General features: G+C 41.3%; 1 protein-coding gene and 1 pseudogene across 1 annotated transcript in view; both read left to right on the forward strand.

Annotated features, from left to right (window-relative positions):
* Nucleotides 1-7,336: 7,336 nt before the first annotated feature.
* LOC126263162 (ejaculatory bulb-specific protein 3-like) overlaps nt 7,337-27,821 on the forward strand; it is a 42,994-nt gene continuing 22,509 nt past the window's right edge. The window contains exons 1-2 of the mRNA XM_049960201.1: nt 7,337-7,481; nt 13,112-13,247. Of these exons, the coding sequence (XP_049816158.1) occupies nt 7,416-7,481; nt 13,112-13,247 (202 nt within the window). The 5' untranslated portion in view covers nt 7,337-7,415. The remainder of the gene's footprint in view (nt 7,482-13,111; nt 13,248-27,821) is intronic.
* LOC126263875 (5S ribosomal RNA) lies at nt 23,847-23,964 on the forward strand (annotated as a pseudogene).

A 27,821-nucleotide genomic window follows, 5' to 3' on the forward strand; every position in this document is an offset into this window, starting at 1 on the left:
ACCCTTTCATCCCTGTTAACTAACCACGAAAGATGTCTGATATACCTCCATTCAGAAGTAACAAAATGAGTACGCATTTAAAGATGAAGTGCATGATGTGAAGTTCTGTGACGGAGACACGGAGCCAACACGTCATCCGATTGTTAACTAAGTAAAATCAAAAGATACGTATCGGTTTTTCTTACCAGCTGCTAGGTATTTGAATCTAAAATAAGTATACAAATTTTTGTGCCTGAGCGACAATCGAACCGCACTCCTATCGTTCTTCTTTATCGTCCACGAATATTGCTTAAGTATCAATTGCTTACTCACCAACAGTAAGATGTGTGCTTGTTTGACGAGAAATTGTTGGCAACACATGAACAGACGTTAAAAATACACGTTAATTTTCACTAGCAGGTCGGTGTGCATGTGATAGGGCTTGAAATGAAATTATGAATATTTTTGTACTGAATCAGGAATCGGACCCACATACTTACCTTTGGAGGTGACCTAGAGAAGATTTCAGTCTTGGAAAAAGGAATGAAATGATTGAACTATCCTGTTCCGAGAGATTCAGATCCTCGAAAGAGGAGATACGAATTCGAATCACAGTCCAGCACCAAATTTTTCAACGTCTCTAGTTCAATCAAGTACAAGTAAAATAAGAGCGCTGTTCCTTTAAATGGCTATCGGTTTATCAAATAAAATAAAATTTTGTAATGTAAGTAAGTTAACTGGCGACAGTATTTCTGTTTACAGTGACCTCCGCCTACGTCATTTCCCAAAGCAAACCGGCTCTGTCCAGTTGGGAATGAAGGAACGTGATGTTTAATGCGGATTCTCGATTATAACGTCTTTCTCTTGAGGTTACCAGAGGTAAAGTAATATGTTTGTGCCTCTTAAAAGTAAATGCTTGTACCCACGCATTGCACTTGTGATAGTTCGTTCCACCAGACCACATTTCCCAGCCCCAGGAGTGTGCTGTAACGGATGATGTGCTTAGCTTACAAAATTAGTCACGGTGGAAAAAATGCGAGCCTATGAAATGGTTAAGTAGAAGGAAGCTTCTGACGCGGAGATTATGCTGTTCTCACGTCAGCACTATGTAAAGACTCTTCTAGGCATCATAGCCTCGATGTGAAGCCATTTTGAAATTTTCACTAATTCAGGAAATATCTTAGTTCGAGAAAATCCACTGCGAAGTGTGAAGTTACCGGATTATTCAATTATTACCGTACTTATTACTATCATTTTCTTCATACTGCTGCTGGAATACATGTGCTTGAAGATCATTTAATGCCTTTTGGTCAGTATGGAAGTAGTTGCCCAAGAACAGGTTCTTTCCCTGTCTACGGAATCCTTTTCATCTTAATATCAAACATGAGCAATTGCTCGTAGATTACATTAAAACTAAAGTAATTGATGAAGACTTTACTTGATAACAGAAACGAGCTACCTTTCTTCATTTACTTGTGGCTAGAAATGGCTGTCGAATACTGACAAACCAAAAGCCAAGGGATCTTACTCCCTTCCGAAATACGTCGCTGTCAGTTCTTCCACATGATTTGGTCGACGTGACCTGTTTCAAGAGATTATGACAGAGGATGTTTTAGAAAATCAATTGTATTCCTTTGCAATAAACAGAAAGATTTTCATTCTAAGCTATCCAAGTTAATAATTTTCGGAATATTAGTTAAAATTTAATATTCCCTTCTATAATGTAGGAAAGTGCTTCACAGTTGCAAAACCCGCATCCGACTCATTGTCCTTACACTTAGTCGCTGACCATTAATTCTAGCTGAGAGTGACACCAGTTTAAGTAACCTAATGTAGCGAAGACTGTTTCCCAGTGCTCTTTCTCATCGGAAAATATGCAATTCACTCATTGGGCTCCATTAGTACACTGTAACAGTAATTTGTGCGTGTATGCAATGCATACAGATTGTAGAATGCAGTGGTGCTCTCTCTTCCACTTCTGTATACAATATGACTGACCTAAACGGGCCCTTTATCATTACAGGCCCTGGGCGGTGCAACATCATACTGACAACAGTAATGTGCTTATACTGACCACCTCACTGTTTGTTTTACCTGATTTTGTAATAATTTAAATAAAACAACATGACCTTCCGGTGGGAGACATTGCGTCCCCCTTTTCCTCGTGTGAAATTTGTCAGTAAGCTTTTTGCCTTCCAACCAGCGAAATGCGAAGGAGTACGGCCGGTAAACGATTCACAAACCACGATCTCGTGCCGATAAGACGATTTCTTTAAACAGTGGCGTAGCTGAAGGAATTTAGTTTCTTCTTAAATCGTCTTATGCAGCAACGTTCACAGAGTTTAACGAGTTTAACACCAGTGGGTACAGCACTGCTAAATATTCAAAATGATGATCAACCTAAGTCTGGGTTCATCCACAAACTGAGGCGTACTTATAATATCGTAGCTACAGGAACAGCTACAGGAACACTACTTATGATACCTCTTAGACAAAATACTTACGCAGTGCTATCAGACGAAAAGATCAACCCGACACAATCTGTGGGAAGTTTGTTTTACAACGTTCGTACCTGGATAAAGAGCTTTTCCTATTTGAGATATCTGTGAACGTTGCTGCATAAGTCGATTTAAGAAGAAACTAAATTCTTTCAGCTACGCCACTAGCCGGCCGAAGTGGCCGTGCGGTTAAAGGCGCTGCAGTCTGGAACCGCAAGACCGCTACGGTCGCAGGTTCGAATCCTGCCTCGGGCATGGATGTTTTTGATGTCCTTAGGTTAGTTAGGTTTAACTAGTTCTAAGTTCTAGGGGACTAATGACCTCAGCAGTTGAGTCCCATAGTGCTCAGAGCCATTTGAACCATTTTTGAGCTACGCCACTATTTAAAGAAATCTTACTGACAAATTTCACACGAGGCGAAGGGGGACGCAATGTCTCCCACCGGAAGGTCATGTTGATTTATTTAAATTATTACAAAATCAGGTAAAACAAACAGTGAGGTGGTCAGTATAAGCACATTACTGTTGTCAGTATGATATTGCACCGCCCAGGCCCTGTGTACAGATACTCAGTTTTATCAAAGCAGGCTTTCGTCATAGGGTCATCGTGGGTAGTTTTATTTCATTTCTTTTAATACTGTGCGCACTTTTCGTAAGGTTTCTTTTAGTGTTGTTAAAACAATACTAAACATGACATAGAAATTAATCATCAACGATATATGCGAATTCTCTGATGTGATCTATAACAGTCTGACATTGCACATGTAGTTTATTGATTACATGCATGTAGAAAACTTTTTCTGAGTTAAAGCTGTCAAACAAGGTTTGAAGAAGAATAAAATGCCACTACCAGACGACAGCTAATGTAGAAAATACTTTTCTGACTGTTTTGGCACGATGCACTCTCCTCATACATAATACAAAAGCTTCGAGATGCATCTGCTGCCTGGCCGTCTATTAAACATGAAAAGAACAAAATGTCGCAGTAGTTAGCCCTTTTTCCACATGTGGCTATTTTGTGTTGAGAAGTGAAGGTAATTATGTTCAAAGTTCCATTAAATTGGTAACTTCAGCAGACAGCAGAATTGCGTTGTAAAAAATGTAGCAGCGAATGAAATGGAACTCGCAACATGTTATCAACGGTGCGTGACACTTACCGTGACGCTACTAGCTGTCACCTACCGACAGCACCTCCAGAAGTCAACAACTGTTCCTCCAAGACTTTCACATTCCACAGTGCTGTGAGATAATGCATATGGCCGGATGTAGACTTCTGAAAGACAGACAGTTACACCTTTTCTTTTGCACTGCACGACGTTTTCAACAAACAGATGGCGCAATAGAGTAGTTCAAACGGAAAGGGACACTTGCTCTTTAAATTTCTGCATCCTACACTGTTGGCAGTTCTGTGTAGGTGGCAGTTATATGATTTTATTTCGGTGATTACAAAATAGAGTCGAATGTATGCACCGGATAGCCGAGGCAGCTAGTTCATGGCGATTTGGTCAACCAAGTAAATGAATGTACTGAACATGCTGCTAACCACTACAGGGTGCCTGTGTGTCAGAATTCTCATCGAATGTGCCGCAACGGTGTTATGAAAGAAAAATGAATCATACAGTAGATGATTTGGTGGTCTGTTGGTTTCATGATAGGTTCCTGTGATGATGGTCTCGGTTCGATTCCAACTTCTGCCCATGATTTTTAATAGGAAGAGACAGATTCTATTCTCCTCTGGCTACGCCTAGTGAAGAAGGTATAATGGCATTGTGGTCTGAAATTCACATTAAACATGATATTCCTTCTCTACCATGTAGACGTTACGTTGAACCACAATAAAGTCAGGAGTGGCGAAATGTGGGAACTCTGGCACCAGTAACCTTTCTTATACTAGTTATTTATTTATAGTGACGAAACAAACGCTATGTAGGGTCACAGGACCCTTATTCCATCTTTAATTGAGCTTCTGTATGTCGATAAAACTGGTTCTGAACTTGGAATGCAACTCAGACCGCCCTTAACGCGGAATTTGATCCCTTCGTGACAATACAGCTCGACTACAATTTATTGTTTGTTCAAAACTGCAGATTCCTCAACAATTGCGCCTGAATGGGTTCGAATGCTGGCCCGGCACTAAAGTTTTCATTACGTATTATCAAGCTCTAGCATGAGAACACCTATCTGCTGATGGATAATAATTTTGATTTCTAATGCATTTTCATTCGTTGTCAACCTTTAACGATATCTGACGTTTTTGACTCCCAGTGAGACACAGAACTATTTGAGAGATCACTCTAAGTTGAAGGATGTTATTCCGAGCTGCTGGTGGAGAAAAATTCTGTAGCTGACGTCTCTTTGTGTGTAGTCAACAACTTTATGTGTGGGGTTCGATTCCCAGTCAGCATTGAACTTTTCGTCATATTATTTCTAGTTCAAACATGCTCACATGTCGCTGCTGATGTAACAAACCCATATTTAACGTTCGTTCTCTCTAATAAATAACAGCGATAGGTTCCGGGTTGGAATCCTGGGAAGGAAAAAGATTAATGTTTCGTCTCGTCATTTCAGTTAAAACATCTAGCTATTGCCGAGAAAATCCGATATGTCACAGTTGATTGTGCTTCGATAACAATCCGATTAGGTTCTGGGTTCGAATCCCTGTCCAACACAAAGCTTTACATCACGGCATTTCAAGTAAGTTACTTGTGAGCAGGCAATATTTAACATCTCTCGTAGTTCGTTATCAGGGACAATAGATGCTGGGTAGGAATTCACGTTCGTTAAAAATGTTTACGTTATGTAATTTAAAGTCGATATTTGCTAACTGATACTGTCTAAAATCCAGGAATATCACTCTCTGTATGCCTAGTCAGGAATGACTGTTAGTTTCCGTCAGTCACGAAATCTTAGTCTGCATGACCTGGGTTTGAATCCAAATGCAGAACGAGACGGTTCGTCGTGTCATTTGAAGTTCATACATATTCTCAACTAGCTGCTCGTGAATAACTTAATTTTTAATGTCATTTTGTGTTAAATAACAAGTACGGTATGTTACTTTGAACAGGAAATCATGAATACGACGAACTTACTACGTGCATTACCTATCTGACGTAATAATGAGAGTCGTAACATTTCAGGTATGTCTTTTATTGCAATAAATGTGAGCTTACAAGCCTTAAGGACAGTCTTATCTGTGATAAGGTGTTCCCTGATATTTGTAGTATCGTGGTATTACTTGACATCTTGAGTTATTGCGATACAGAGCCGAGTTTTCTAGTGGTGACTTGTTGGAGCCATTTTCAATAGTCAAACGACTGTACCAAGGAGCGATTAGAGGACCTGCTAGACTGCTGCGTTATGCGGGTTGCGTGCGAATCAGGTGATATGCAATTCAGGTCGTTCGGATACTTTTGAGCACGACTGTACATATTCGGTCAGATGGTTAAGTTAAACATCTGCAGTAGCTGATGACTCGTTGAACTAAAATGGACCAAATTTTCGGTTGCACATGATTCCACACCACACATTCTCTTTTGGACTATCCCGGAGAAGCTCCCTTGTCACATGGTTGGGGGGGGGGGGCGTGTTGAGATCCACAGATTCTCTCATTGTGCCTGTTATTGTCCCAGAAACATGAAAAGTTGCCTCGTCACTGGCACAAACTCGCTTGAGGGATGCTTCATCCTCCGATAGGCGTTCCAGCACGTTGAGTGCCAACTCTGTCCGTTTTGGCTTGTCATTTGTCTCAAGTGTCTGTAACAGTTGCACTTTGTAAGCGTACAACCGTGAGTTCTTGTGGAGGACCTTATACACAGTTGTACGCGGTAGTTGCAACTGTCTGGCAGCAGTGCGGATGGACTTCGTAGGTGAACGAATGAAGACGTTTAAAACGCGATCGATGTTTTCCTCGGATCTTCTTGGTCGCCCGCTCCTCCCTTTATCCAACACTGTCCCTGACTCCATATATTTTTTGTGCCACGCATGGATTGATGGGCGTGATGGCTAACCTCTTCCATACTTCGTTCTGCAGTTTCGTTGAGTCTGAACATCCGACTTTGTCTCAATAAACCAAGGCACACAGCGTGCTTTCACTTGAGGAGTTGCCATTTTATAGATGTTCAGTTCCTTCCATCAGCAGAGTATCTGAAACACAAAATGTTAGTATATATATAAACCTTAGAAAACCGTGATTACGATTAAAATAAATTTTGTTAAAATATTTCAACAACAGCCTTTTTTATAAAATTTTGAAGTTGTAAAGGGACTTTACGGACACGCTGTATTGTGTCAAAAGGACTTCATGATCCAGCTGCAGACCCGAGGACAATATTATCAGGAGATACACTGGGAAAGCGTAGGTAGCCGCATGGAAGTCCCACGTCGACTAACATCGTAGATGACGACGCTGTTGTCTCCACATAGGAACACGTAGACCTTGTGTGTTCAGAGATGTGAGCTGGACGGCGTGCTGCGAAACACTTGTGCCTGCGCCAGTGTTGTAATCTGCCAGCGCACCTGTCACAGTTCACCGCATATCGTGCTGGACAGGGTGGGAAGTCTGCGATATCCACCCACACGTGGTTTCTCTGTCCTTCAGCCACGTTCAGCAATCATACAAACAAGAGTCTTTGTAGATAATGACCTCAATGTTTACAATATTAATGAGTTATCGCCGTTAAGTAGACGCAGAGTGTGTGCTGTCACGTGCCTTGAATCGTGCCATCTGCGATTACGCAAACGACCGAGTGCAGTTATTGATACTGAGCAGGAAACCAGTGCTGGTACTGCGGTTATCGGATGACCCGCGAGTGAGGGACGTGACTAATATAAGTCTGCGACCTCCAGGAAAGCGACGAAACAGAAGCAGACCTCAGCAAAGGGCCTCCAGCATTGCTACAAACGCAGTAATAGACTGCTTAATATATAGACTATTGCTACAATGGCTCAAGTGGTCTTCACAGTTGCGATGCTGCTCCTGCCACTTATCGTGGTTGCGAAAGCACAGGTAAATGTGAGCTGCTTTAGAAACTTCGCAATAGTTTATTAGTGGCTTAATAATTTTATTGGAGAGCACATTCTGTTACCACACATTTTCATTGTTACAAATATGTTTTTCCTTATATGCTGCATTAGCGGAGGTTAATTCTCATGTGACTCGCTTTTATCGAGAACCCATCTTCAGTTTGCCTAGTAAGAATTTAAACGTATTTTTATTCAGTAACATTAAAATTTATGTCCTAAACATGACGATTCGGCTCCATTTATACAAGGTCGTCCATTGATAGTGATACGTACTTACACGTTTGTGACTATTACAGCGCCATCTATCACAAAGCGAAAAAAGTGGTCCAACTAAAACACTCATATTTCTGTGCCTACTACAAGAATATGTAATAAAAAATTGGTGTTCCTATTTTAAAACAAACGCAGTTGATATCCGTTTGACCTATGGAAGCGCCATATATCGGGCTAACCATAGCGCCATGTGGTTTCCCTCTTACAGCTACACAAGTTACGTTATTTATAGTTTTTTCGTTTGACTCTTATTTCGTGAGATATTTGGCCCGGTCACGATCAATGGACCACCCTGCATAATACGTTTTTGACATATGATAATTTAATAAAGAGCGGTAAATGCACTGTTTTGATGAATTATTTGTGGCTATTCTGTTAAGAATTTAAAAACTACGTTATTAGTATGTTAATTACTATAGTTTACTTAATTATATTAAAAATTAACATATGTTAAGTAATATATATTAATATATTAATGATTATCCATTTATCCTCATTCAACTTCATAGCTTTGTTACAAAATGTTGTTTAAAATAATGTCGTATAAAATCGTTTATGACAAAAGCCCGTCCATACATGACGAATATCATTTTATAAGTATTACATCTGGACTCAAATATCTTTTGTTAGTCCTAATTGAGGCGTATATAAGTACCAACAGGAATGTGGTAAATGTGGTAAATTGTATGCAACTGGGACATAGAAACGACAGAGAGGCTTCGTCCCACACCGCCGCCCCACACCGAACCCACCAGGGTGATTGTGCGGTTCGGCCCCCAGTGGACCCCCCCCCCCCCCCCCCCCGCGCGGAACGTCTCATACCAGACGAGTGTGACGCCAACGTTTGCGTGGTAGAGTAATTATGGTGTACACATACGTGGGGGAAGTGCTTGCGCAGCAATCGCCGACACAGTGTAACTGAGATGGAATAAGGGGAACCAGCCCGCATTCGCCAAGGCAGATGGAAAACCGCCTTAAAAAGCATCCAAAGGGTGGCCGGCACACCGGACTTCCACACTGACACGCCGGGTGTATTCGCGCCGGGTGTATTCGCGCCGGGGACAGGCACGCCTTTCCGCCCGAAAAGCAGTGCGTTAGCACTTCTAACCGGGCGGGCCAAATGACCTATTACTAGTTATTTCATTTATGGTGATTTTTTACGTATCAGAGAGCGAAAACTCCGTCATTGTGGTGATTTATTTAAATGAACATAGCTCATTTCTCACAAATTGCTTTTACGAATCGTATTTAGCAGTTCCCATTTCATATCACTAAGGTACGTACAGTACTAGCGTACTTCAGATCGTGTATACACTATCTGGTCAATAGTACCCAGACATCTAGTAGCGCACATTAAAATGGGTTGTGTCCACTTTTCGCCTTTATGACAGCCGAGGACACTTTGAGTGAAATATCTGAATGTCTGTGGAGGAATGGCAGCCCATTCTTCCTCAAGGACTGAAACCAGATATGACAGAGTTGTTGGGCGCTGGTGTCTGGAGTTGTTGTTCTAACTCATCCAAAAGGTTTCCGCTGGATTCTGGAATCTGTCCAGGCCAGTCCATTTCAGGAATGTTGTTGTCCACAACATTCACGTCACAGCTGCTGGCTTATGACTGCGTGCATTGTCATCCTCATACAGTCATCTTCTTCGCACTCTTCCTCTGCTGTACACAATACAATGCACAAATGTGTTCATGTCCTTCCTCAGTTGTCGTTTTTTTAAGCGTAATAAGGGAATCACACCCTTACACGGAAAACACCCTCATACGATAAAACCGCATCCTCTGCAGTTCACTGCTGGCATTACTCAGGGTGGCAGGTAGAATTTTGTTCAGTTATTCGCCAGGTCCAAACCCTTCTATCGTATTGCACAGGGTATATTGTGATGAATCACTCAAAATCATTCGATTCCTGTCTTCACTGTGCACTGACGCCGCTCTTTGTGCTGCTTCATGCATTGCTTAGAAATGACTCCAGAAATGTGTGGCTTACTAGGAGATGCAGGATCATTGTAAACCATTCCTGTTAAGTTCCTATATACAGTATTCACTTGGGTGTCGTGCTGTCCAGGCGACCACTGAGGTTGCTCTTCGTACGCTCCCATCCGTTTTCTCGATGCGGGTGTTATGCCCCATGACTGGCGTGACCGCCAAATATTCATGTTCCCATAATTATTTCGAAGCTCCTGAAAAGGAAGCTTTGTGTTTCTAAACAGGTCGTGGCTTAAATTAAGAAATTACTGGCAACTGTAGCGGATTTTTGTTGTATAGATAAATTCCCCACACAGTCTTTGCGATGGTTGGTCTAATAGTAGCACCTTGGAATTCAAGACGACTTCTTCCGACAAGTCGTGCGTCGTTTTACAACCACTCTCTGCAATGTTCTACGATCCCTGTCGGTCAGTGCACGATGAGTACCTTGTCTCAATTCAGTCACATCACTAATCATTGGGCACCTTAGAAAGTTTGAAGTGCTCCTGATGGACATGTTACTCAGGTGACATCCCATGACTAACTGGCGCTCATAGTCACTGACCTCTCCCGACCAACTCATTCTGTTGTTGCTGCTTCTCTGGTGGCGACACAGTACCCTTTGCCTCCTTTTATACAGGCGGGATCGCCACTCGTGACATCTGGTAGCCAATTCCTCATTAAATAGGGACGCCTAGATCCTTTAGACGAGAATGTGTATGTATACGATTCGGAAAATCTTCATTGCTACAGTCCCATAATTCGCTGCAGAAGGTACATATTTAGCACCATATAGGATCAAAACTACAAAGAATAATAAACAGCTAAAGCATTAATGGTACGAACAAAATATTTCCTCCAGATTAACCGGTCTAAGTATGATCATACAGGGGCCTAGATAACGCAGCCTCCTCTTGCTCTGAATATCCTGGTCATTACGTGCGGAAAAAGCTTTAATAAGACGAGACCACCGATTTTTCCCTCAAAGGAGCGCCTTCCCCGATTATACCTGTCTGCTTGTCGATGGGGGTCCGGGGTATTGTATCAGCAACGTTTGTAAGGAGCGTCAATGTTAGCTTGAGAGCTACCTCAGCGATCGGTCATCAGTTTTCCATAGCAGTAACCCACGGCTTTCACTGAAACCACCGTCGAATTGCTCTAGTGGACACGTCACTGTCTGGATAAACGGTATCCAATAAAACTATGCCAATCGCCGTTCTTTAGGTCGTATTTTTAGGCTACCAGTTTCGATGATGCATTACTTCAACTTCAGGCCTGCTTCAATCGAGTAACTTTCATGATACAAAATACGGCACCACTTTCAACTAGTCTCGTAACGATTGTTACGGGCACGCGTACTGCTTGGACAACTGTCAGAAACTCAGTTTGAGTGGATGCTTTGACATTTGCTCACAGTTGTCCAAGATGCACGCGTGCCCATAATAATCGTTACGAGACCAATAAAAAGTGCTGCTGTATTTTGCAACACGAAGCAGGCCTGAAGATGACGTAATGCATTGTCGAAACTGGTAGCCTATAAATAAAACCCAAAGAATTGCGATTGGTATTGTTTTATTGGATACTGACCAGCCGTAGTCCCATACTCCAGACAGAAGATGGAGTTATTTTAATTAAAATACGTTACTGTCAAGGCAACATATATATTAATAAGTACTCCATGTCCTTGCTGATGTAGCGCTTATTGACTAAAAACAAGGTTCTTTGCGTGCTGTTAAGAGAATGGCTAGTGCGTTGTGGTGCAGTTATATTCAGTAATAAAAACTGATATCTTCAGTATTTACTGGAGACAGTTAACTCTATACCGTCCTCCCGAACTGAGAAACTTGCTCTCAATACTTCGCTTATGTCTTTAAGTCACTTCACCTACATATGCAAAACCACTTGTGACGAGGCATTATTACGAAGTCCCAATTCTCTATTTCATATTCCGACTGTTAGTGGCACATGACATCGAGCTGTGACACAGTTTCATCACAAGTGACACGTAATATGTCCTACATAAAACCTTATCCGAGGCTGACTATCTACAGCGTTAATTTTAGTATTTTAATTCTAAAACCTTCGTGTCATCTTTGACTATTTCCATCTCGGCAACAATCCGGCAATTGTTTTAGTTTCACATTCAAGTTAAATAGATACAACACGTCTAAGAGAAATTCGTAACGCGACTGGTCTCTTGGCCCATATATGTGGCTCTAGAGTATATTGTTTAATACCTCGTAATTATATTTCATACAGGTGCTAAGTCAACGAGATTACGCTCTCTCGCTAATTAGCAGCGACAGATGAGCACTACTGGTCAACACTGCTCTATGTGCCACTACCGTAGCATCTGTTGTAACGGGTGAGGTTTATGCGTGAAGCCCTTTGGAAATGTTCACTTACTGCTTCTCAGTTGCATGCCGTACTACACAGATGTTTTACGTTCTCCAGTTCGCCCACAATCCACGATTCATTGCCACATTATGCTATGCTATAAACGGACATTGTCAGAATTTTCTTCCTCACATTAAGTCCAATGTTTAGTGTATCAGACTTATCTCGGCCAGAACGCTTACTTTTTGAGTCCTCCTTTTTCGGTCCATAATGCGTTATTTCAATTCCAAGCTAGCGGAATTCCTTGACTTCGTCTACTGCGTAGTCCCTAACTTTGATGCTTATCACTCACATCATGTATTTCCGATCTTTCCCTACAGCGTACACCGATTTTCCAGAGAATTTCCCGCATTCCGCACTACTTTTCTTCACTGACCTCTTTTTCTAGATCGATAAATCGTATAAACGTGGCTTGGTTTTTCTTAAAACTCGCTTCGATTATGAAGCGCAGCGTCAAAACTGGCCCCCTGGAGATGTCACCTTCCCTGAAGCTAAACTGGTACGAATTTGATATGCAGTAAAGTCGATGTAGTGTCTCGAGAGACGATCAGATGTACAGAGAAAAAGTTAGTGCGACATGTCATCCTAACTGAAAGAAATTTATCACCACTGAAAGTATCTGTCATAAATCTTAGTTGTTCTAGCCATGAAGAAAGAAGGCCAGGTTCCTGAACTAAACGTTTTTCAGAAAATAGAATCTGAGGGGTCGCTAGGAGAATGTTACTGAATTTTGCACCTGAAATGCGTACCTCGAAGCGTGCAGCATTAATAGTAATGGTTAAGTAGCAGATGCACTCTTATCGCAAATGAGATATGTAAGAAAAGTGGCCAAATGATTCTGAAACCAGAACGTGGGTTGGAAGAGTGGGCGACAGTGTTACTAGCAAAATTTCTTGGAAGACAACAAAAAGATTTCTTTACTTTGATCAGATGGGGTTTCACATCCCTGATGGTAAATTCTATTTTGCAGGATAAGTATCCGGATATTTTCAGCGGACTCAACATCAAAACGCTGCTGCCTGATGAAGAACGAATGCATGTCACATTCCGGTGTCTGTTGCAAGGAGAGGAGACACTTTGCACTACTGCTACCGAGGCGTTAAGGGGTAGGGTATATCTTCCCCTACATACAATACTTCGTTTAAATAGATCGCATAATATAACGATGATGCTTTTTGATAAAATTGTTAGGATTAAGTGTCTGTTGTGAAACTATTCTAACATTCGAATATTGACGGTAGCTAAATTCGTAAATCCTGGACGATTCCTTGTCACGTAACCTAAAACTTAAAGAATGTTTCATTCACATTCAATAAAAAAAAATTTGACTTCGGGAAAACTAAAACGTATTAAAAAAAGGAGGAACTGTTTTCTGAGACCATTTAGAGACGAATCGAATAGTAAATATGATATGTCACCTAAAGTAAAGTAGTAAACTTAACGCTAAGGACAACACACACACTCATGCCCGAGGGAGGACTCGAACCCCCGACGGAGAGAGCCGCTCGGACCGTGACAAGGCGCCTTAGACTGCGCGGCTTTAGAGAAGGGGTCAGGCTGATAAGAAGAGTATTTCGTGCAGTTTTGAAGTACAATTTCACGTGAAAGTAAAAGTGTTGCTGCTGTGGAGCTGTCATGGTGGCATTTAGGCCAACTGATGGAGAAAATTTCTTACAAGAAATCGTTTTCCTGCGTAGGCTACTCTTTTCTTTTGAATTAATACTTTATTTCACTATTTTGAAAGTAGCTAGTTTCTTCCCTGTGGGCGTTATGAAACTACATCCTATAGTATGCGTGCTTTGAACATCATGCGAACGAAATATGTATACAGCAGTCCACACCGTCTGTCTTATCTACAGTTAGTCGTATTTTTAGTCAGAATTTCTATGACAAAAGAAATCTCACCCATATACAATGTTCAGGTCTAACTAGTGACCCTCAACAATCAGATAATCAAATTTCATTATGGAAGAAACTCACCAGATAGGATTACGATGCACGACATACTACAATATCACTTTCTCAATATAGCTGATGGCTCTTTAAGTAACTTTGCACGTTACTGCATGTGCTATATTGTTCATAAATTATACGTCAAGGCTTAACCGTAAAACATTTAAGGATGATAACTGCATTAAATGACTGTTTTTACTATATCGTAATTAATACAAGGCATACATGCTATTACATCTACTTCAGTACAAGATTATCGATGGAAACGAGTTTAGAATAGTATTGTGTATTATTTTACTAACACATGTGAATCAGACAGTGGAGGCAATAAACATCAAGGAACTCTGTAACAGCAATATAGTACAGCTTCTGCGGATGACTGACTGTGGTAACACTCATTTAACAAGACTCCCTGCACACCTGACATCGCTTTGACGCCACACAAAATATGGAAGAGTTATAAAAACACGACGTTCTTGTAACGATTTATAAATATTATTGTAATTAAATGTCACATAATGACTTATCAGCAGTTAAAGATTTTATGAGGCCTAAGTTATAACACAGAGGTAGAACTTCTACACTCATGCACATAAATTAAGGTTAAAGCTGATACATGATGAAACAACGCTCTGGTGGGTGGTTTACGGGCTTAAATCACCTCGGGGTATGACCATGAGGTGCATCTGACCTGCAGTCGTCGCACGGTGGCGCTGGCATCAGTCCACATACGCAAAGGTGTTTGGTGCATGTTAGAGTACGGTGCAGCGAGTAAGTGTGCAGACGTTTTCAGACGTGATAAAGGTAACTGGGAGTTGAAAATGGCCCACAGAACACATATTGATGACGTTATGAGGGGTAGAATACTAGGGTGACTGGAGGCTGGTCAAACACTCCAGGTCGTAGCACGAGCCCTCCATGTGCCACAACGTGTGATCTCAAGACTATGGCAAGGATTCCAGCAGACAGGAAACGTGCACAGGCGCTACAGTACGGGACGTCCACAGTCTACATCACAAGACGACCGATATCTCGCCATCAGTGCCCGTAGACGGCCACGGAGTACTGCAGGTAGCTTGCTCGGGACCTTACCGCAGCCTCTAGAACAGTTGTCTCCAGACACACAGTCTACAGACGACTGAACAGACATAGTTTATTCGCCCGGAGACCTGCAAGACGCATTCCACTGCCTCTGGTCACTGAAGAGCCCGTAAAGCCTGGTGTCAAGAACTCAGTACATGGCCATTGGAACTGTGGTGGCAGGTTATGTTCACGGACGAGTCCAGGTATACTCTGAATAGTGATTCTCGCCGGGTTTTCATCTGGCGTGAACCAGGAACCAGATGCCAACCCCTTAATGTCCTTGATAGGTACCTGTATGGAGGACGTGGTTTGAAGGTGTGGGGTGGGATTATGATTGGTGCACGTACACCCCCGCCTGTCTTTGACAGAGGAGCTGTAACAGGTCAGGTGTATCGGTGTATCGGGACGTCATTTTGCACCAGTATGTCCGCCTTTTCAGGGGTGTAGTGGGTCCTACCTTCCACCTGATGGAAGATAACCCCCCCCCCCCCCAATAGCTGCCATCGTGGAGGAATACCTTGAAACAGAAGATATCAGGCGAATGGAGTGGCCTGCCTGTTCTCCAGACCTAAACCTCATCGAGCACGTCTGGAATGCTCTCGGTCGACGTATCGCTGCACGTCTTCAAACCCCTACGACACTTCAGGAGCTCCGACAGGCACAGCTGCTCGATCACCTGATCCAGAGTATGCCAACCCGTTGTGCGGCCTGTGTACGTGTGCATGGTGATCATATCCCATATTATTATGTCGGGGTACATGCGCAGGAAACAGTGGCGTTTTGTAGCACATGCTTTTCGGGACGGTTTTCTCAAATTATCACCAATACCGTGGACTTACAGATCTGCGTCATGTGTGTTCGCTATGTGCATATGCTATTAGCGCTAGTTTTGTGTAGTGCTACGTTCTGTGGCACCACATTCTACAATGATCCTTAATTTATGAGGATGAGTGTATAATCCCATTGTGGCGTAGTGGTTCAGATTGTAAAATCGTGTGGCTCACATATTAATAACTACAATTTTTTCCGTTTCTAAAAGTTGCTGTAACTTCTTTATTATTTTAATATAAGTATGTCTTGTAATATTCGATATTACTTACATATAAGAGTGCTCTCTCAGAAAGGAGCTGTCACTGTAAATAAATTACAAATTATTCGTAAAACAAGCAAATGGGAGTAAATATTGAAAATACGTTGGTAGTCTGGTAAAACAAACTACCACTCAAATTAAGAGGCATAGTAAAGACTGACGCATTTGCAAAAGAATGAAAAGCTTCAGCCATTTATAAACTTTAAAAGAAAATTTACAAGCTAGTTCCTTTAGGTCACTTCTTTGCCAGACAAGAATCTCTTTAATTGAAATACATCTTTAAAAGTCAAAATCAGGTTTTTCGTTATCTTACTACAGCAAATTGTACCAACATTGAAGCGTTTTGGAACAGTATTTGTTCACACAACATAAATTAGATGTGCTGCCGCTCTAATTCGTCTGCTAGAATGGCTGTCCATCCTTTTTAATTACAAACTAAGCCCTGAAACTAGTTTTCAGAGTTCTTAAAGATAAATTTACGTTGTTGACAAACCTTAATGAACAATGTTGATTGTATACGTACGGTAAGTGGCTTCATTGCTGCCTGGCTTGGGCTTTGTTTTGCTTGTAAATCGACAAGTAGCTTTCATACTGCGTGTTGATAGAAGACGTATTAGGAAAAAAATAGTACAACTTTTTCAGTAGGTATCCGAATAAATTTTTGAAAACACTTTAATTTCTCCCTTATGCAGTCCACATGAATGTAGAAGTTTACACATTCATAAACAACATAACTTTGGGGTTAACTTACCATTCAGTAAACGAAAAGTGTAGCTTCCAGATCTCCCTGAGGCGAATGTTATTGTTTTCAACGTATGTTAGCCTCACGTGTCGTGAAACACACGATCAAGAATGTCAATAGACAGCTCTTTCCGTCTTCGATATGACGTGTGACGTCAAACATGGGTCACGCTTGGAGGAAATCTTGTGAGACGAGTGTTACGCGGCTGACTGTTCAACCGCTAAAAATTGTTTTGCTTACAGCATGTTATGTTCTGCGCATCAGACTGGGTGAAAAGCAGCATATGATCGCACCCCTAATACAGGTATCATGCAGCCACGGTAGGTCGGGCACAGCTACCGAACATGTGAATTGAGAAAAGTCGCATCCCTCTTGCGGGTTTTGTCACTGTTGCCAGCATGAACGAAAGATTGAAATACGTTAACGAAACTAGAGACCTATCAAGACATGTGGAATGCTATTATTTGTTTCTTCTTTCATATTGAGGTAAGGAGTATAACATGCTTTAAAATGTGATTCTGCTTGGTAACGCCTCGGAGAGCGAAATTAGTTAACTGCTAAAAAACTGAAGCAAAGGGTTTGTTTGAGAATAAAAGGACATCCTACTCAGGAAAGTAACAAACATTAAGAGGAGTACAGTAACCGTGGACCCATAAATAAAAAGTATTATGCTGCTGGAGAAGTTGGCATCAGAATTCCACGTAAAACGTATTGTGAAACCATGTCCATGTTTAGGTCAAGTAACATTAAGGCATTAACTAGTAACATGAGACAGGAGGACCAGGTAATTGTGATAGCAAGGAAAGGTTTGGCTGGGAATACCTCCACACAGTAGGAGCAGCAACTGTTTGCAACACCACTGAGAAGTACATACGTACCGTGAACAATCAGAATAGCGATCCTAAGATTTTCATTTATATAATGCGCACATTTTGTTTTCCTTTTAATTCTTATGTTATATGTAGAGTGAGACTGTAATCAATTTAGCTGTGCTCCAGAACAAAAGAAATTATGTGAAAATATAGATAACTCAAATGTACTGCAACTAGATTTCTGCTTTTCGTGCGTCTACCCCGTTTATTCGATTTTCATTTAAAATGTTACAATCTAGGACAATCGTTTGTAGCCGATCAGTCAAACTGAAACAGAGTAATTCCAACTCCGATTAACTGACTTCCTGAAAGGTCATAACAAAATTGTACGTCGTATGCTGCAACGTCTAACGCACGTCCTTGAGGAAACTGTAACAACAGGAAACATTGTTCTCACAGTACGCCTTAACGTGTTAGTGTATAATCATATTTTACTGCTTTAAGAGCTCTTTCTGAGTTTCCCATACTTTGTTTGAAATTGAGGAAAGTGGCGTGGCTTGTACTTACTTCCTTACTTCTTGGCGCTACAGCCCATGTAGGGCCTTGGCCTCTCTGGTGATCACAGCTGCTCGTTTCCTCCATCTCCTGACTCCAATCTTTCTCAAATCATTTTCCGCATCCTCCATCCATCGTTTCCGGGGTCTCCCTTTGCTCCTTTTGCCACCTGGATTTCCTGTGTACAACTTTTTGACAGCTCGATCCTCCCGACATTCGCTCTACATTGCTCAGACGTCTCAATCTGTTACACGTAATTTCAGTCACCATGTCAGGATTCCTATACAGTTCTTCCAATTCCTTGTTTCTCTTTATGCTCCAATGCCCCGCTCCCATCTTCTCAAGAGCACTTCTTCTGTTACAGTCATTGTCCATGTTTCTGAGCCATACATTACCACCGGTCTTATGACTGTTCGATAGACACTCACCTTCGATTGTCTGCTGAGGCTACGTGACTGAAGGATCATAATCAGGACACAGTAAGCTCTATTTCCTGCAGCAATCCTAGATTTTATTTCTTCTCTTATTCTGCTATCCTCCGTAACAAGCACTCCCAGGTGTTGGAACTTCTCACATCTCTCATAATTGCCTCTGTTCAACTTAACATATTTCTCTTTAACAACAGCATTTTTCCTGGAGGCTAAGAGATACCGTGTTTTTGTGTTCTTTGCTCTAAGTCCCAACAACTCTGCCTCCTTTTCCAGTCTGCCAAATCCTTCTTCCATTTCTTTCAAACTTCTAGACAGCACACACACACACATCACCAGCTTAAGCTAGATTTTGGTGCATACGGTTAAACAGAGTGCCACCTCGGTTGTCAATCTCCACCCTTCACATCACTCTCTCCAACACTATGTTGAAGAGTAGCGTGGAAAATACATCTCACTGTCTTAACCCTTGGTTGACCTCAAATTATCTGGAAATTTTCCTTTTACTTTTACATGGCATTTTGTGCTGATGAGGGTCATTTGTACCAGTCTGATAAGTTTACTTGGCAATTCAGTCTCCATTAAAGTGTCATATAGCTTTATCCTTTTAACAGTATTATAGGCCTGTTTGAAGTCTACAAAAAGTCTACAAAAAAGTCTATATTCATAACACTTTTCCATTATTTACTTGATAATGATGATCTGGTCAGTTGCTGATCTGCCCCGTCGAAAACCGCACTGGCAGTCTCTGAATATTTCTTCTGTAATTGGTGCAAGTGTCATAGCATTGACTTTGGCTGATATTTTGTACACTACGCTGACTAAAGCAATAACGCGATAATTTTCACAGTTTGCTTTGTCCCTGTTCTTATGAATCGGGCATATAATGGCCATGTTTCACTGGTCTGTCATCTCTTCCTTTCCCCATATTTCCACTATCAGCTGATGTACCAATATTGTGATATGTTCACCTGAGTTATGAGCAAACATACTAATGTAATGTACGAATATTTCATCTGGTTGGTTATTCACCTAATTTCCAGTACTATTATTTCTGATTATCTGAGTGTATTTTATGTAATTGGTTGGAAAATTGTCAGTTTGGAACTTTGACAACGGTTCATCATTCTGAGCTCAGGAGGGTTAATTATTATAAATCTTATCAATAGTGGGAGGTCAGAAGGTATGAATACCAAAGATACCCCACAAATCATGGGTCTCAGATCAGCTGTTTAGCTTAATGTGTAATGATGTAACACTCTAATTTCTATCAATAGCTATGGTTGTAGTATTTTGATATTGTGAATTAAACTTACGTTACGCAGGAAACAAAGAAGAATTTAGAAAGGTAACTTCAGCTATACTACGTTTCCAAAATTCATCCCATAAGCAATGAAGATTGTAATATGGGTAACAATGTACTGGGAGGACTTTCCATATTAATCGGTCCAGACCTGTGGCCAAGCTACATGAGATAAGGACTTTCATTAATGACAAGGACTTGATAATCATGCATCTAAGGAGTCAATATGAATATGTCGTGTAAAGATTTTATGTTGTTGTTGTTGTGGTCTTCAGTCCTGAGACTGGTTTGATGCAGCTCTCCATGCTACTCTATCCTGTGCAAGCTTCTTCATCTCCCAGTACTTACTGCAACCTACATCCTTCTGAATCTGCTTAGTGTATTCATCTCTTGGTCTCCCTCTACGATTTTTACCCTCCACGCTGCCCTCCAATGCTAAATTTGTGATCCCTTGATGCCTCAAAACATGTCCTACCAACCGATCCCTTCTTCTAGTCAAGTTGTGCCACAAACTTCTCTTCTCCCCAATCCTATTCACTACCTCCTCATTAGTTACGTGACCTACCCACCTTATCTTCAGTATTCTTCTGTAGCACCACATTTCGAAAGCGTCTATTCTCTTCTTGTCCAAACTAGTTATCGTCCATGTTTCACTTCCATACATGGCTACACTCCATACAAATACTTTCAGAAACTACTTCCTGACACTTAAATCTATACTCGATGTTAACAAATTTCTCTTCTTCAGAAACGATTTCCTTGCCATTGCCAGTCTACATTTTATATCCTCTCTACTTCGACCATCATCAGTTATTTTACTCCCTAAATAGCAAAACTCCTTTACTATTTTAAGTGTCCCATTTCCTAATCTAATCCCCTCAGCATCACCCGATTTAATTTGACTACATTCCATTATCCTCGTTTTGCTTTTGTTGATGTTCATCTTATATCCACCTTTCAAGACACTGTCCATTCCGTTGAACTGCTCTTCCAAGTCCTTTGCGGTCTCTGACAGAATTACAATGTCATCGGCGAACCTCAAAGAAACGTAGGTTTGCCTTTTCTTAATCTTTCTTCTAAGATAAGTCGTAAGGTTAGTATTGCCTCACGTGTTCCAACATTTCTACGGAATCCAAACTGATCTTCCCCGAGGTCCGCTTCTACCAGTTTTTCCATTCGTCTGTAAAGAATTCGCGTTAGTATTTTGCAGCTGTGACTTATTAAACTGATAGTTCGGTAATTTTCACATCTGTCAACACCTGCTTTCTTTGGGATTGGAATTATTATATTCTTCTTGAAGTCTGTGGGTATTTCGCCTGTCTCATACATCTTGCTCAACAGATGGTAGAGTTTTGTCATGACTGGCTCTCCCAAGGCCATCAGTAGTTCTAATGGAATGTTGTCTACTCCCGGGGCCTTGTTTCGACTCAGGTCTTTCAGTGCTCTGTCAAACTCTTCACGCTGTATCTTATCTCCCATTTCGTCTTCATCTACATCCTCTTCCATTTCCATAATATTGTCCTCAAGTACATCGCCCTTGTATAAACCCTCTATATACTCCTTCCACCTTTCTGCCTTCCCTTCTTTGCTTAGAACTGGGTTGCCATCTGAGCTCTTGATATTCATACAAGTGGTTCTCTTCTATCCAAATGTCTCTTTAATTTTCCTGTAGGCAGTATCTATCTTACCCCTAGTGAGACAAGCCTCTACATCCTTACATTTGTGCTCTAGCCATCCCTGCTTAGCCATTTTGCACTTTCTGTCGATATCATTTTTGAGACGTTTGTATTCCTTTTTGCCTGCTTCATTTACTGCATTTTTATATTTTCTCCGTTCATCAATTAAATTCAATATTTTTTTTGTTACCCAAGGATTTCTATTAGCCCTCGTCTTTTTACCTACTTGATTGTCTGCTGCCTTCACTACTTCATCCCTCAGAGCTACCCATTCTTCTTCTACTGTATTTCCTTCCCCCATTCCTGTCAATAGTTCCCTTATGCTCTCCCTGAAACTCTCTACAACCTCTGGTTCTTTCAGTTTATCCAGGTCCCATCTCCTTAAATTCCCACCTTTTTGCAGTTTCTTCAGTTTCAGTCTGCAGTTCATAACCAATAGATTGTGGTCAGAATCCACATCTGCCCCTGGAAATGTCTTACAATTTAAAACCTGGTTCCTAAATCTCTGTCTTACCATTATATAATCTATCTGATACCTTTTAGTATCTGCAGGATTCTTCCAGGTATACAACCTTCTTTTATGATTCTTGAACCAGGTGTTAGCTATGATTACGTTATGCTCTGTGCAAAATTCTACAAGGCGGCTTCCTCTTTCATTTCTTCCCCCAATCCATATTCACCTACTATGTTTCCTTCTCTCCCTTTTCCTACTGACGAATTCTAGTCACCCATGACTATTAAATTTTCGTCTCCCTTCACTACCTGAATAATTTCTTTTATCTCGTCATACATTTCATCAATTTCTTCATCATCTGTAGAGCTAGTTGGCATATAAACTTGTACTACTGTAGTAGGCATGGGCTTTGTGTCTATCTTGGCCACAATAATGCGTTCACTATGCTGTTTGTAGTAGCTAACCCGCACTCCTATTTTTTATTCCTTATTAAACCTACTCCTACAGTACCCCTATTTGATTTTGTATTTATGACCCTGTAATAACCTGACCAAAAGTCTTGTTCCTCCTGCCACCGAACTTCACTAATTTCCACTATATCTAACTTTAACCTGTCCATTTCCCTTTTTAAATTTTCTAACCTACCTGCCCGATTAAGGGATCTGACATTCCACGCTCCGATCCGTAGAACGTCAGTTTTCTTTCTCCTGATAACGACGTCCTCTTGAGTAGTCCCCGCCCGGAGATCCGAATGGGGGACTATTTTACCTCCGGAATATTTTACCCAAGAGGACGCCATCATCATTTAATCATACAGTAATGCTGCATGTCCTCGGGAAAAATTACGGCTGTAGTTTCCCCTTGCTTTCAGCCGTTCGCAGTACCAGCACAGCAAGGCCGTTTTGGTTAATGTTACAAGGCCAGATCAGTCAATCATCCAGACTGTTGCCCCTGCAACTACTGAAAAGGCTGCTGCCCCTCTTCAGGAACCACATGTTTGTCTCGCCTCTCAACAGATACCCCTCCGTTGTGGTTGCACCTACGGTACGGCCATCTGTATCGCTGAGGCACGCAAGCCTCCCCACCAATGGCAAGGTCCATGGTTCATGGGGGGGTTTTTATAAGATGCTTAAATGATGCTTGCCTCTCTTAAATTATATTTAAAACAGTGCTATAAAATTTCCACGAGGGCAATTGATCTTCTTGAAAATCTCTTATTTGATCATTTGTATACCTTGGGTTGTGGATGGTAATTTGAAGGCTGCATCTGCATTTATTAAGATTTTGGTGATATTTGTTCTACACTTAAGACACTAATAATTTTTTATCTTTGGGTGGTAGCAATTCCGGATTTAGTTGGGCACATTGCTCGAAAATGTTTGGTTTAACTAGCATCATAGCATCGCGAGGCGAGTTAACATTCGGTGGCTCTTTAATCTTAAGTTAATATAAGTTATTAGATTTCTTCAAGAGCTGGGGCGAAGGGTTTGTCTTTATTTAACCTGTTCACTACTTAAGAGAGCTTTGCTATATATGTTGTAGTGCACTAGCTGTCCTCGTTCGGCTTGTTGTCGCCGGCGTGAGGGGGGGGGGGGGTGATGCAAATATAGGCAACGGCCTTGCCGCAGTGGATACATCGGTTCCCGTGAGATCACCGAAGTTAAGCGCTGTCGGGCGTGGTCGGCACTTGGATGGGTGACCATCCAGGGTGCCATGCGCTGTTGCCAGTTTTCGGGGTGCACTCAACCTCGTGATGCCAATTGAGGAGCTACTCGATCGAATAGTAGCAGCTTCGGTGAAGAATACGATCACAACGACCGGGAGAGTGGTGTGCTGACCACACGCCCCTCCTATCCGCATCCTCCATGAGGATGACACGGCGGTCGGAGTATTACAAATTAATTACAATCGTACCAAATTTGATTTTTATAAATTTTTAAGTGAATGAATTGAATATATAATTACAATCGTACCAAATTTGATTTTTATAAATTTTTAAGTGAATGAATTGAATCGAATGGATTATCTTTCGGTCTTAATTTACAACTCCTGTAAACTGTAAGTCAGTGGTAGTGTGATTTTGCGTTGTCTACGCCGTTGAGATTCTTCCGTCGTAAGTACTTCTCATTTATGACTGTGAATACAATGCTGATTTTTATCTGACTTCCTTTCAGATGCAGGCAGCTACAGTGATATCACGTTGGGATAACGTGCGGAAGGAAATAAAAACTTTGGTGGTTTTGCACTAATAAGAATCCTCACACTTCATATTTTCATAAAAATTATTATTCACATAATGCAATGTCTACAAGACACATCTCACAAAAATACGTCTTCTCCCTACGAGAACTATAGAGAGAGTCTATTAAATAATCGAAAAAAAAAATTGAATGAAGTTTCCATACATCTTTTCCTACGTTTACAGCGGTCGCGCTCGTGTTTATTATCATTTGTTTTTAACTTTTGTCGCAGCAAGTTGGGGCTTTTCCTTATGTATCTACAGAGGGGGCAGGGGGGAGGCTGGGTCCTGAGGTTTGTTTCTGGTGCATGTTGTGCCATCTGCGCGTTTGTACCCTGACATGGCGTGAGGCCGCTCTGTTACCCTATTGTAATTTCCAGTGTGTGGTGCACCTCGGCATGACATTCGATGTATATTATTAATATTTAATGATGTGATGAACTGTAATCAAAAAAGAACTTTAAAGAATATCTAAAGTGTTTCGAGGCTGGTATTTCACATTTAACAACTTTTCTTAAGGGTGAAAGCTAAAGATTAAAGTTTCAAGCGTTTTTTTAAGTTTGACGTTGTACCTCGTTGCTGTTGAGGAAAAGAAAATATTTTTAGGTAATAAATTATTTCAAAGAGTACATGCTAACAAATGATTTTCAACAGTTCTAACCTGCCCTTGCTGTAGGAACTATTGACTGGTGTCCTAAGATACAAGCCATTGCCTGTATCAATATCCTCTCAATGACGCAAGACATATATAAAGTGCCTATAGTTTTATAAAAACTGCTCGATGTTCCTGTTACACAAATTGCTGAACAATTTGAGAGGTTTGAAATCGTTAAATGAGGTTAATAAATGTAGGTCATCAAAAGAAAGGATAGTAACAACATGTGAAACACCTTGATTGCAAATTCCTCCTTCGATCTTATTGTTTGCCAGTATGCAACCCTTGCCGGGTTGGATTATTAGATTCAAAGAAGAGATGCTCGTCTTTTAGCGATGTCTTGAAGTCAGCGTAAGAGTATCAGATAAATGCTCCACAGTCTGCAGCAAGAGACGCTTCCAGGAACACGCTGCACGCTCAGAAACGATTCACGAAATTTATTTCTCTGTCGTGCTCACACCTTAGGAATTCGCCAGGATGCTCAGGCAGAGAAACTCGGTTCATACAGGTCAACATTGACAGTACCTCTTCTAATGTACCATCTGAATAAGGCATAGAAGGAAATCAGTGTTGTCAACACTTGCCTACCCGTAACGTACGCTGGCACAAGCGAATCAAACATTATTACTGAGGGACAAAAAATTTGCAAACCAAGTATCTTTGAGGTCTTATTCTGAGGTGGTAAGAGTGAGGAGGTCACGGGATAGTGATATGCACATGTACGGATGGTGGTAGTATCGTATACACAACGTATGAAAGGCAGTGCGTTGGCGGAGCTGTCAGTTGTTCTCAGGTAATTCATGTGTAAAGGTTTCTTATGTGATTATGACCGTACGACATGAATTAAAAGACTTTGAACGCGGAATGGTAGTTGTGGTTAGATACACAGGACATATTATTTAGGAAATCGTTAGGAAATTCAATACTATAGGCATTACTATTCACCACGGACAACGCAGTGGCCGACGACCTTCAGTTAACAGTCGAGAGAAGCGGCGTTTGTGTCGAGTTGTCAATGCTAACAGACAAGAAAGAATGAAACAACCACAGAAAACAATATGAGACGTACAACGATCGTATCCTTTGCAACAGTGCAGCGATATCTGGCGTTAATGTGCTATGGCAGCAGACGACCGACGCGGGTACCTTTCCTAACGGCACATCACCTACAGCACCTCTCCTGGGCTCGTGACCATATCGGCTCCACCCTAGACGACTGGAAAACCGTGGCCTGGCCACATGAGTCCCGATCTCAGTTCGTAAGAGCTGATGATAGGTTTATAGGATTCGATGTAATTATTTTTGTCCTTAGCAGAAAAGCTGTTCAGTGGTGTTTCCTTAACTGATTTGGAAATTCTTGTATTGCATATGGTGGAAGTAGTTGCAATTCTTTGTCCCTAAATTTATCTTACTTCTACATCTACATCATTGCCCCGCAAACCACCTGATGGTGTGTAGCGTTGGGTAATTCTGGTACGACAAACGGATTTCCCCCTTCCCCCCTTCCCTGTGTGGGTTAGCCTCTGTATTAGCTCCAGTTTCTCGTTGTGATCGTTTCACGAGGTGCAAGCGGGAAATTTCAACAGTAAACGTCTCCGTGATACACAACGCCTCTCTTATAGCATCTGCCACTGGAGTTTGTTGAGTATTTGCTTTTTCGCTCTCGCCCCGACTATATGAGCCCGTGACGAATTAATCTTTCTTAAGATTCTTCCTGTGAACGTGAGTCTGACATATGCTTTTCCTACTATTTTTTATGGTCATTCCACTTAATGTCGCTCTGGATATATACTCTTAGATATTTTGCTGTAGTTACTGAGGTGGAAGGAGTATATAGAGGGTCTATACAAGGGAGATGTACTTGTGGGCAATATTGTGGAAATGGAAGAGGATGTTGATGAAGATGAAATGGGAGATACGATACTGCTTGAAGAGTTTGATAGAGCTCCGAAAGGCCTGAGTCGAAACAAGGCCCCGGGAATGACAACAACATTCCATTAGAACTACTGACGGCCTTGGGAGAGCCAGTCCTGAAAAAACGCTACCATCTGCTGAGCAAGATGTACGAAACAAGCGAAATACCCTCAGACTTCAAGAGGAATATAATAATTCCAATCCCAAAGATAGCAGGTGTTGATAGATGTGAAAATTACCGAACTACCAGTTTAATAATCTGAAAAATACTAACACCAATTCTTTATAGACGAATGGAAAAACTGGTAAAAGCCGACCTCAGGGAAGATCAGTTTGGATTCCGTAGAAATATTGGAACGCGTGAGGCAATACTCACCTTACGACTTATCTTAGAAGAAAGATTATGGAAAGGCAACCCACGTTTCTAGCATTTATATACTTAGAGAAAGCTTTTGACAATGTTGACTGGAATACTCTCTTTCAAATTCTAAATGTGGCAGGGGTAAAATGCAGGGAGCGAAAGGCTATTTACAATTGTACAAAAACCAGATGGCAGTTATGAGGGTCGAGGGGCCTGAAAGGGAAGCAGTGGTTGGGAAGGGAGTGAGACAGGGTTGTAGCCTCTCCCCGATGTTATCCAATCTATATATTGAGCAAGCAGTAAATGAAATAAAAGAAAAATTTGTAGTAGGTATTAAAATCCATGGAGAAGAAATAAAAACCTTGAGGTTCGCCGATGACATTGTAATTCTATCAGAGACAGCAAAGGACTTGGA

This window comes from Schistocerca nitens, chromosome 6 (genome assembly GCF_023898315.1).
Source record: "Schistocerca nitens isolate TAMUIC-IGC-003100 chromosome 6, iqSchNite1.1, whole genome shotgun sequence".
Classification (NCBI taxonomy): domain Eukaryota; kingdom Metazoa; phylum Arthropoda; class Insecta; order Orthoptera; family Acrididae; genus Schistocerca; species Schistocerca nitens.